Source organism: Lagenorhynchus albirostris, chromosome 4 (genome assembly GCF_949774975.1).
Source record: "Lagenorhynchus albirostris chromosome 4, mLagAlb1.1, whole genome shotgun sequence".
Classification (NCBI taxonomy): domain Eukaryota; kingdom Metazoa; phylum Chordata; class Mammalia; order Artiodactyla; family Delphinidae; genus Lagenorhynchus; species Lagenorhynchus albirostris.
In genome coordinates, this window is record NC_083098.1 from 72,554,566 (window position 1) to 72,566,577 (window position 12,012).

Consider the following 12,012-nt stretch of genomic DNA (forward strand, 5'->3'; position numbering starts at 1 on the left):
TATTATTCTTGTAATACAAAATGATACTTTTAATTTTTTAAACACTGTACATGTTGTATTAGTTTGCTAGGGCTGTCCTAGCAAAATATCACAGACCAGGTAGCTTAAACAACAAAAATGTATTATCTTACAGTTCTGGAGGCTAGATGTCAAAGATCAAGGTTTGTTTCCTTCCGATGCCTCCGTCCTTGTCTTTCAGATGGTCATCTTCTCTCTGTGTCCTCACATGCTCATCCTTCTGTGTTGTCTGTGTCCTAATATATTTTTATAAGGACACCAGTCATATTGGATTAGGGTCCACTCTAATGACACCATTTTAACTTAATTAAATCCCCAAATATGGTCACATTCTGAGGTACTTGGTGTTAGGACCTCAATGTAACTTTGGGGCAGAGACCCGGTTCAGCCCATGACACATGCACTGTTTGTTAAGAAAGTAGCAGTGGGCTGCTTGTACTCCATCCCTCCTGCCTCATTTTCCAATTCCTGGAAGAATCCAATTTGTACTCTTTTTTTTTTTTTTGTGGTACGCGGGCCTCTCACTGCCGTGGCCTCTCCTGTTGCAGAGCACAGGCTCCGGACGCGCAGGCTCAGCGGCCATGGCTCACGGGCCCAGCCACTCCGCCACATGTGGGATCCTCCCGGACCGGGGCACAAACCCGCGTCCCCTGCATCAGCAGGCGGACTCTCAACCACTGCGCCACCAGGGAAGCCCCTCCAATTTGTACTCTTTTAACTAATTATTTGAGCAGTTAACTTCCCATCTCTAAATAATATGTATATAATGCTTCTTCTTGGTTTTTCAGGTTTAGATTTCATCCCTTGATTTTTACTATGAAAGACATAACTCTGTCATACCTCCCATCACTCGCATTACCCACATACACACTTCTTCGCCTCCCATTCTCCCAAAATAGTGAATCATACTTTTGGATAGATCAATGACTGAACAACTTTGTTTTTCCTGAAGCCAATTACTGTCTTTTTTATTTGCTTAGTTTTCTATGTACTTGTTGCACATCAATCCCTAAACTTTACCCCTTTGATGTCAATCTCATCTCAATTACTGTAAGACACATTTCTTATTCTATCTACTTCCTCCTCTAGAACCTGCCTCCAGGGGCCTCTTGCTTGTTCCATTCTGGATTGGCTGAACTCTAGGACTGCTATACTGCTGCCTACTAATTCCTTTGCTTCTCTCTTGGGTTGGAATTCCTGTTTCCTGGGTCCTATGTCTTCCTCTTTTTGGTCTACTTTCCTGTTGCGATGTCAGTTTAATATTTCAAAGATTTACTTATTCACCAAATATTTTTTGAGCTTGTGTCAGGCACAGTGCTAGGCACTAGGGTTAGAGAAGTAAGAGAAATAGAAAATGTCACTGCCTATAGGCTCGTGATGTCCAGCTCTGTAACAACACAGTGGCCAATGTTATGTGAGTTCGGGGCAGGTACATAATCACTTACAAACTGAATAACTGTCTTTGTTACAGATGCCATCATGGAGAAGATGGCAAGAGACAAAAGTTTATTGAGTCCACTGTGTCCTAAGTTCTTTATGTACATGTTCTCATTTAATACTCCCAAGATTCTATTATTATAATACCCGTTTTATAGGGGGAAGGCAAAAGTGGAAGCTCTGGGATTAAGAGCTTGTAAAGTAACTTGCAGAGCAAGTATCTGACTGCAAAACTCTTTATAGCCATGTTATACTAAGAAATGAATGCATGCAAAACCAGAAATCAAGGTTTAATTCCTTCTTAACCAAAGAGCCATTTTGTTTATGCATGCTGGTGGTTTGTTGTTTTTTTTTTTCTGTGGACCATACTTTTAGGTAAGCTAAGGTCCCGACTCTGTAGGAATCCATTTATTCATTTAACAAATATTTGTTGAGCAGTACTATTCTAGGTGCTGGAAATACGCCATGAACCAAAAAAGAATCACTCCCCTTTAGGAACTGACATGAGGATGTCATAAATAAATTTTTTTTAAAAGTCAAGTTGAGATAAACCCTATGGGGGAGGGAAAATAAGGCAGGCTAAGGAGAATAGAAAGGTGGGGCCCTATGGTTTTATAGGATGGTCAGGGAAGGCACTTCTGATATGGGACATGTGAGCTGCAACAGAAGGAAGGGAAGGAGGGAGCTCCATAGATATGTAAGCAGAGGGAAAGGCAAGTGCAAAGGCACTAGGGTGGGAACAGGGTGGGGCTGGGGAAGAGTGAGGCAGGGGAGAGCAGTAAGAGACCAGCAGAGGCCTTGGCGGCTATAGTAAGAACTTTGGTTTCCTCCTAAGACAACGGAGGTGGGAAGATACTTGAGGGGTTTTGACATGATCCCCAGAAGACTCGGAAGTTTCATAGGCTACTCACTGCCCACCTCTGGCTCCCCTTTCATAGCAAAATTCACAAGGACTGTCTACACTCTCTGTCACCACTTTCTCACCTCATCCCTTCAACCAAGCCATTTGGGCTCTGGAACCCATCACTTCTCTTAAAAAGATCTTATCAGGGTCGTCAGTGACTACAACCTCGCCAAAGCTCATGATGATGCTCAGTCCTCCTAATTCCCAACCTTGCAGCAGCAACTCACATGGTTGCACTGCTGCTCCACAGTTCAGCAACCCCAGACTCTAGTTTGGTTTTCTTCCTTCTTCACTGGCTTGTTCCTTGTTTTCCATATCTGTCAGAGTTCTGCACAAAGTAGTGCCCCAGGGCTCTGACCTCTGACCCACGCGGTACTCTTCCCCTGGGCTTTGGGTCAGCATACCATTGATATGCTGATGACTTCTGCATTTATATCTCTAGCTCCAAATTTGTAATGCCAACTGCCTTGTCTACATGTCCACTTGGAGGTCTAATAGGCACCCTCTCCAAAAGTTCTTCATCACAGAAATGGCATCACCACACACCCATCTGTTCAGGACAAAATCCCAGGAAGCATCCTTAATTCTTCTCTTCACTCCAATTGGTTCTGCCTCCAAAAGACATCCTGAATCTGACCACATCTCACCAGTCCCCTGTTAGCAACCAGTTCAAGCTGCCACCATCCCTTGCCTGGATTACTGTAAAAGCCACCGAATTTCTCCCCCCCCCACCTCCACTCTTACCTATCTCCTCCATTCTTCATCCAATCTCTTAAGACGTAAGTATCAGGGCCATGCCCCTGCTTAAAAGCCTCCACTGGCTTCCCACTGCAACAGGAACAAATCCAAACCCCTTATCATGGCCTACATGACCACACATGTTCATGACCTTGTGGTTCCATCTCCCTCCCCATTCCCCCTCCCTCACCTAGGGCTCCAGCTGAACACACTGAGTTGGTTCCTGCCTCTAGTTTTCCGCACTCGCTTTTCCTTGAGCCTGGAATACTTGTCCCCAGGGTCTTCACCAGGCTTCTTTCTCATCCTTCAGCTTTCAGCTCAACTACATCTGAAAGGCCTTTCCTGACCTCCCAATGGAAAGTCTTCTCCCCACTCTCAACTCTCTAGCACTTAATTTTCGAAATTATTGTATTCACTTGTTTCGGAGTTCCCTCTGTTACCTCTCCCCCAACACCTACACTGGAAAGCTTCCAGACAGCAGGGACGCTTCTAAGTTCAGCCACAAACACTGCTTGGTACAGAGCAGATGCTGAAGAAACTGAGGTTGACTGAGAGCCCACAAGCTTATCCAGGGCTCTTACAAGGTTCTGGTTTGCTGCAGGGAGAGGTGGCCCTCTAACTGCTTACTCTCATCCTCAGCGGGGTGAGGAGATGGGGGGCTAGCCACCACCCCTCCTCTGCCTTCCCCTCCCCCCACACGCGCCTTTCCTGCCCCTCCCCCCTCCTCCTACCTGCTCTGTTCTTCCTCCTCTTACTCGCCTCTCCTTCACCCCACCCTGTCGCGTGTCCGACCCGAGGGCACTCTCCGTGTCGCACGGGCGCTGGAGCGCAGGGACCCGACCGCCGGCCGCGGAGGGAGGATGGCGCTCGAGGCACTGCGCTTGGGGCTGTTGCTCCTGGTCTGCTGGGACTCGGCAGGTAACGCTCACCTGTGGGCCTGCTCCGCGGAGGACCAGCCGAGGACTTACCGAGAGGGGGCCTCGCTGGCGACTGCCCCTGCCCGGGTCCGGGCAGCGGTGTCCCTCCGCGCAGCCGTTACTGGCGGTTCCAGGCCCGCCCCGCGGTTGTCTAGGGACACGATCTTGGGGGTGTGCGGGGCTGGCGTTGTGAAGCCAGCAACCCTCTTTAGTCCCAGCATCTTCTTAGTGACCCTGCTGTCTGCTCTTTCTCCCTTAAAGCAGATTTCCTGGAGCCCAAGATCGGGAGTTGGGTTTTTATGTACCAGGGGCCCTCAGCGGGAGATGTACAGGAATCAGGAATTGTGAACGCCAAGGGCGCCGGGCACTCTGGGGCTCATGAGAAAGGGGCCTTACTTAGTCCAGCCAGACTTGATGCCCATTTAAAATGGAGTTGAGGTCTTCCCTGGTGGCGCAGTGGTTGAGAGTCCGCCTGCCGATGCAGGGGACACGGGTTCGTGCCCTGGTCCGGGAAGATCCCACATGCCGCGGAGCGTCTGGGCCCGTGAGCCATGGCCGCTGAGCCTGCGCGTCCGGAGCCTGTGCTCCGCAACGGGAGAGGCCACAACAGTGAGAGGCCCGCATACCAGAAAAAAAAAAAAAAAAATGGAGTTAAAGTGGTAACACCTAATGTCAAATTTTGCATTTATTACCTTGAGCCACAGAGGAAAAGAACATCGTGAATTATTGAGTTTCTTCTCTAACTTTTATTCGGTAGCTCCAAAGTTTCTCAAGCAATTCTATTAGGGTGGTCAGTTACGGAACCGGTACCAAATGTTCTCTGTGTGCCTGCTAGGAGAGGTGCCAGAACACAGCTGAACATACTTCTTGGGGGGGGGTTCAAAGAAGCTAGGCATCGGAGGGAAAGGGGAACACATGGCCCTATAAATCACAAGCTGAATTTTAAAAAACCCTTATGAACAAGAATTGACCTTTATTAACCCCATGCTTTAAAGTGTCTGTTTCCTTCTTGCAGCCTCTTTGAACACTCAGTTTGCTCACCCTTCAGAATACAGCACAGTAAGTAGGAAACCACTTGTATTGTTTCTACTGATACAGCGAAGCCCTCAACAGTTTGGGTTGGGGGCTGGTTTTCAGGTCTGACCTGCCACTTTCGAAACAGTGGACTGCTTCTTTAGAAACCAGATTCTCGGGCAGGCTTTTTGATACGGATCACGATGTAAAATTTGGTTGACAATAGCTCAGGCCTTGAAGGCCTCAGGGCTTTGTTTCCCTAATAGTTACACCTTGTACTAGACATTTTATGTATATTATCAAATTAAATTCTGTGTAAGCAAGCGAAGGTCGAGCAAATGAGAAGAAGCAAAAGCTAGTTATTCAGAGCTTGTTGAAGCAAGTGAATCAGGCACATCACCTGCATTTTGGCAGAGACTCAAAGGCAGAGGAGTGGGAAAGCTTTCAAGTGGGAAAAAGGGAAGGCATCAGGTGTGCCCTGATCAAGGCTGTTGGCATGGGGAGGCTGTAGGTGGGTAACTAAAGGCAGGAATCCTATGTGATTGGTTAGGAGGGCATATTGGCTTTCTCTGATTGGTCCTAAGTTGGAAGCAGGAACAAAAATTTAGGGAAACTATCAGTTATTAATCAAGGCCTGGCCATTTTGGCCAATCGTTACAGAGCTTACTCTTTGGCTTATTGGACTGTCACTAGAGATAACCATCTGACTTCTGACGAGTCTAATTTATAGCAGGTTGGCTTCTTGGGTTGGTTATTCTAAGTAATGGGTTGGTTTCCTAGGCAAGTTGCTACAGGTTATGGGTCAGAGTTCTATTTTAATATGTGGTCTGACACTGTCCATTTGTATATGCAGTCTCTTAATTCTCACAATGACCTTGTAAGATAGATAGATATTATTATTTTACATATGGGGATATTGACCTCCGTGGGTTAGGTAACTTTGAGTATTCAATTCAGTGTAGACCTTTTCCAGGAAATCTTCCCACTCTGTTTTTTTTCCTCCAAAGCAGATATAAATGCACTTTCTCCATGCTTCCATTCAAACTATACTGCATCATCATCATCACCATGCTAGTGTAGGGAGGAAAAAAATCTTTCCTCTACCCTTCTAAGTTCTCAGCTGGGGCCCCTATAACAAAGGACAGGTTAACAAGAGAAAAATAAACAAACGTTTATTAACAAGTGCATTGTGCATACACATGGGAGCACTCAGAGATGAGTAATTCAAAGAGGTGGCTTTGAAATCTGCCTTATATAGCATCTTTACCAGACAGCAATAAGTTTGTAGATAAATGACAGGACAAAGGAAAATGGTTTTAGGCTTCCAAGGGTGGCAAACAGTGGGAAGAAAAATAGTGGGAGGGAACTAATGAAGTAAGGTTTGTTTGAAGATTCCTCAGGTGCCATTTCTGGGCTGATAAGAGTCCGGAGTCATCTCCACTAAAGGAGAATTTATATCCTGCCTTTAGGCAGAAAAGGGGAAGAGAGAGAGAGCTGCATATTAACTGCCTTTAGCTCAAAGTAATTTTTATGTCATAGAGCCATATTTTGGGGGTGACATTCTGATTTTCTTCAACACTAAATGTTTAGATACCATTTACTATGTGCCAAGCACTGTTCTAAATTCTTTATATAGAATAAGTCATTTAATTTTTTTTTTTTTGGCCACGCAGCAAGGCTTGTGGGATCTTAGTTCCCCAACCAGGGATTGAACCCAGGCCCTTGGAACTGAAAGTGTGGAGTCCTAACCACTGGACAACCAGGGAATTCCCTCATTTAACTTTTCACAGCACTATGAAGTAGGTACCATTATTATCCCCTTGCAAGGTCACATGGAAATGGTGCAACTATGGGTCCAACCCAGGCATTCTGACTCCAGATTGGTGCTCTTCACTAGCCCATCATAGCACTGAATTGTAATAGCCTGTCTTCCCCTAGTAGGCGGTATACTCCTGTGGTCATGGATGATGTCTTATTTGTTATTTGATACCCAGTCTTCAGCACTTAATGGGTGCCCAATATTACTTTTGCTCAGATGACTCAGTTTTCTTGGGTTTCATTTTCTTTCAGAAAATGGGGGATAATAACAGTAGAAACTCAATCAGGCATCCTGCATTTAAGCAGACTCACATATGACCCTCTCCTTTCTCTCTGAACGATTCCCACAGCAGATCGATTACTCACTGGTTATAGACAGGTTACCTTCTTGCTTAACTACTCTCCTGTATTCCAGTAAAGCTTATTTTCCATCAGTGGTGTTATGTGCTGACCAAGACTCAGGTGTGTGTGTTCACAAGCCTATTATGCCAGTTGCCAGTCCTATTTTAATTAAAAGTGTAAAGACAGCATAAACATGAGTGTAGAGAAATAAAGCTGTTTATATGAGAAATGAGTCAAATGATTTTGAAAGACTTGCTGAAAGACAAAATGCTAAAAACAAATTGAATTAGGTGTAGGTAAACAACTGAAAATAATTGGGGAATTAATTTTTAAAATTGTATATTACCTTGCTGTGCCAGTGTCTATAAAGTCTCACCATATTTAAAAAGGGGCAGTTTTACCCCCCAGCAGACATTTTGATTGTCATGACCAGGGAGTTGTCACTGGCATCTAGTGGATAGAGAACAGAGATGCTAAATATCCTACAGTGCACAGCCTCACACAGCAAAGAATTATCTGGTCCAAAATATGAATGGGGTTGAGAAATTCCATTTTAAAGAAATCAAAACAAGAAATCATAGGTGATTTATTGTGGGTATGATTTTTGCAGTGTTAGTACACAAAACTCTAGTTGAAACATTCATAGGAAAAGTCTTATGTCTTGTGTCAGGTAGGATTAGATTCAGCTGCAAGAAACAACGACTCAAAATAACAGCTCACAGAGCTGCCATCTTAGGATGTGGCTTTTGTCTTCCTGGTCTGTAAGATAAAAAGTAGAGCTCCATGCACCCAGGAGTAGGATGGAGGAATGGACAAAGGAGAATAAAAATTGGGAGAAGCAGAGGACAGGTACCAACCTTCTTTTAAAGGAGGTTCCCAGACGCTACTACACAATAATTCCACTGGTATCCCATCAGCCTGATCTTGATCATGTGGTCATACCTAGCTGCAAGGGAGGTTATCTTAGTGTAGGTAGCATTACAGCTGGCCATGTGCCCTGTCTTTGCCTTACATCAAAAGAGTGGCAATTTTATTTTCATTTATATGTTTTAAGATAAAATATTTAGGGTATGTTATATTTTTTGTTACTGTTTATGTGCTTTAATTCACTTTTTCAGTTAAATGACCAAGAACCACTTGTCCCAATCTCATTGGATAAGAGGGCATCTACTCTCCTGTGGAAGCCCTGGAAGGCATCATCTTAGTGAGCCTGGGGCTGCAAGAAACACATCAGCCTCCAAAATGGAGATAGAGGGCTGAACGGAGGATGGAAAGGGTCAAAAAATTTCTTTACTTCAGAGTTTGGCCCAAGGCCAGCCCTGCTTAGCACCTTATAAATCCAGATAATGTCAGTAGAAGTGTGTAATTCATTTATTAAGAGTGCTAAACAGTGTGACTTACTCTGAAGTGAGGAAAGGTAATCACTATTTACTAAAACATACACGCACACACAAAACAGAAATACAGCAGGCCACATATTTAACCTGTTATTAAAGTGGGACTCTGCACACCATGGTGTGACCATTGTGACCATTTCTAGTCCTGGCCCTGCTAGAGACTAGTGGCTGTGCACAAGACATGTTACCTATCTGGCCTCAATTCCATGAAATCTGAGGGTTGAGTTCCATGATCCCATATCGGTTTCTCAGGGCTGCCGTAATAAAGCCACAAACCGAGTATCTTACACAACAGAAATGGATTGTCTCACAGTTCTCAAGGCTAGAAGTCCAAACTCAAGGTGTTGGCAGGGTTGCTTCCTTCCGAGAGAGGAAGTTCTCTTCCTCTCGCCTAGTATCTGGTAGCCTCAGGCATTCCTTGGCTTGTAAATGACATTCTCTCCATGTCTTCACACAATCTTCCCTCTGTGTGTGACTCTGTGTCCAAATTTTCCCTTTTTATAGGGACACCAGTCATGCTGGATTAAGGCCAATTCTACTAACCTTAAGTTGATTACCTATATAAAGACCCTATTTCCATATATGGTCACATTCTGAGGTACTGGGGGTTAGGACTTTAACCTATCTTTCTGGGTGGACACAATTAAACCCATAACCACCCCCTGGTTCTAATTCTGAACCTACTGCTTTCTTTAATGCTGTTGCTTAAATGCCAGTATCTTAAAAGTTCAGACAGGATTCCCAAGTGTGTCTGGGCATTATGCCCAGGGATTAGGTGGAATGTAACAGGACATTCTCATGGAGGTGGTAGTGAAGAGCAAATTATGAAGCTGGAGGATAGTAAAGTAGGTTTGGTGACATGTCTTGGACTTTCATTTAAAAATCAGCCAGACAGAACCTTCCTCTGAGGTCCTTTTCTTACATAGCAGGTTTTGACCCATTGCTTCAATACTGCATCTGATTTTTGCATTAGAAAAACTTTTTTTGTGCGTGGAAAATAGAAATCTTTCTGTAGGCCGTTTCTAGGAAATCTAGGGAAACTTGGGACTTTGTCCTCCCCTCAGCTATTTTGTGATGAGAACGTCTCAAGTTATTCTCCAATTTCTGTCTTCCTTTCCCTTTTCTAGCCAAACTGCGATCAGTATAAATTACCAGGATGTCCCAGGGACTTTAACCCCGTGTGTGGAAGCGACATGTCCACGTATCCCAATGAGTGTACTCTGTGCATGAAAATCAGGTAACAATTTTACAGTATAAACTAGCCAAGTTTTCTTTAGTTCTTATCTTGCATTTTGATTACTTAGGAAGTTGTGACTCTTGGACATAAGAATCAAATGAGACATAAGTAGTTCTATTTTAAGACTGACGTTTAAAAAGACACAGACTCCTTCAGTACATTTTCTAGGTCAAGGTTAGAGAATGAGGTGAGTGATTAATCAATTATAGACCAAATAATGAAGTGATGTTACTATCCAGGGATGGGTAGTTTCCCAAAATTAAGAATATATGTAGTAGTCAAACTCTGTGGAGTAGTAAATGTTCTATTAAATTCAGAGGGCATGTACAGGCGACCTACACAGCCTGCACTACTGGTCAGAAAACAGATCTTAATAACTCTACCTGTTAGAATGCTCAGTAATAAGTGTATTGATATTATACCTGATGCCCTTCATGTAACATACCTGACCAGCTCAGGTGATCATGACTCCCCCTCCAGGTATGCTGCTTTGTATTTCAGGGGTCCATTCTCTGAACTCAGTCTTCAGGAAATTACTAGATCTTCTCAGAGTGATTCTTTGGGGATAGTTCCTTGTGCCATTGGGTTAGGAAAAAAATGGCAGAGTTGGGCTTTCGCCCTCATAATTTCCTAGATTTAGCTTTAAAAATGACTAAGTGTCACCCTGGAAAGAATCTAATGTATAATGACATGGCTCTTTTTAATACAAAGAGGGGGACAGTTTCAATATGGTAGGTAATAAATGTGTTTTTATGGTTGTTCATTTTGCAGGGAAGATGGTCATGATATTAAAATAATCCAAAGTGGACCATGCTAATGGAACAGTTCACAGAAGAGAAATTGGAGAAACCACCTTTAACTACACACTAAATGCATTTCATCTTCCCTTTTTCTCTTTTCCTATGTTACTTTGTGTGAAATACGTTAACCCACATTTTCTGAGGTGAGGTATGGAAGAGAGCCATGGACTGTGACTAATAATTAAAACAAACTTTTGCCCCTTGAGTTAAGATTATTGCCCAGATGACTTATGTGCTGCTTTATTTAGCTGGAATAAAATCAGCATCATATTCAATTACCACTATTCCCTGTTGAATATCCATTCTCACTGAGCAGCCTCATGTGGCTCTTTCCCTCTGAGGCAAAAGTGAATTTCACTAAGGGAGAAGTGGAGTCATTTTTTTAGAGGGCAAAGTTTATTCTCCTTCCCCATTTCCCTAAATCTTGGATAGGTAATGTATGTGTAACTGGTACAGTGTTCTGCACAGAGCAAATAATGTGAGATGAGACTTCAGTCTGAGCTGGTAGAGTCTAAGAATCATGCAGGTAAAAATACTTATAAGATTCCATAACTCCTTTCAAAACAGGGTTCCTTCAGGGTTAATGCAGGAATTTGCCTTTTCCCTTTTTTTAGGACACTGATTCTCAACCCTGGGTGATTATCCCCCAGGGGACATTTGCGACTATGTCTGGAAGCATTTTTGGTGTCACAACTTGAAGGGTGGGTGCTCCTGACATATAGCAGGTAGAAGCCAGGGATGCTGCCAAAGACATCCAGCTCCCAACAACCAGGAAATTTGCAGTCCAAAATGTCAGTAGTGCTGAGGTTGAGACATCCTGTCTTAGAGTTTGATGCAACATAAAGAACAGACATAGTAATAACAAAAGTGACCAAAGGTTAATTTAGAAAGATAGTGTTTTCCAGATAGAGGATTTTGAGTCAAGTCCTGGGTTTAAGTGCATTCCAGGGCCAGGAAACTGTGAGACTGTGAGGCAAGAGGTGGCTGGGAGAGTGTGTAGTGAAAAGAACATGGCTTTGGGGGATGGGCTAAACGTGAATTTGAATTCTGATTCCAACACTTACTTGAGCTTCCGTTTTCTTATCTGGAAAAGGGGGATAATGCTCAACCCATGGAGCTGCTGTGAGGAAACTGCTCAGCACAGCACTTGGCACATGGAAACCACTGAAATAGGCACTGTTACTTAAGTACCCCTCTTAGGGAGGAAGAAACTGAGGCCTGCAGAGGCAAACCAACTTGCCCAAGGTTATAGAATACATGCACAACAGTCTGGACTAGAAGCCTGGTCTCTGAATTCCCAGACCTCTGTTCTTAAATGAAATAGAGGCAATGAAGTGGGAAGCTGTATAACATAAATGTGCCACAATTACATTATGTCCTGTAGTTATTT

At 43.8% G+C, this 12,012-nt stretch overlaps 1 protein-coding gene and 1 long non-coding RNA gene across 2 annotated transcripts in view; one reads left to right on the forward strand and one right to left on the reverse strand.

Annotated features, from left to right (window-relative positions):
* Positions 1–129: 129 nt before the first annotated feature.
* Positions 130–12,012, reverse strand: part of LOC132519819 (uncharacterized) — a 78,507-nt gene continuing 66,624 nt past the window's right edge. The window contains exon 4 of the long non-coding RNA XR_009540309.1: positions 130–254. This is a non-coding gene — a long non-coding RNA (uncharacterized LOC132519819). The remainder of the gene's footprint in view (positions 255–12,012) is intronic.
* On the forward strand, positions 3,958–10,639 carry SPINK2 (serine peptidase inhibitor Kazal type 2). The gene is made up of 4 exons (XM_060148109.1): positions 3,958–4,015; positions 5,030–5,073; positions 9,713–9,822; positions 10,594–10,639. Exons 1-4 carry the CDS (start codon positions 3,958–3,960, stop codon positions 10,637–10,639), a joined length of 258 nt encoding a protein of 85 aa, XP_060004092.1.

What these genes read in the sequence shown, in the direction of transcription:
- SPINK2 (XM_060148109.1), top strand. Translation starts at nt 3,958, where the DNA reads ATGGCGCTCGAGGCACTGCGCTTGGGGCTGTTGCTCCTGGTCTGCTGG. An exon ending in GGTCTGCTGGGACTCGGCAG is followed by an intron (nt 4,016 to 5,029) that starts GTAACGCTCACC and finishes TCCTTCTTGCAG; the next exon opens with CCTCTTTGAACACTCAGTTT. An exon ending in ACCCTTCAGAATACAGCACA is followed by an intron (nt 5,074 to 9,712) that starts GTAAGTAGGAAA and finishes TCCCTTTTCTAG; the next exon opens with CCAAACTGCGATCAGTATAA.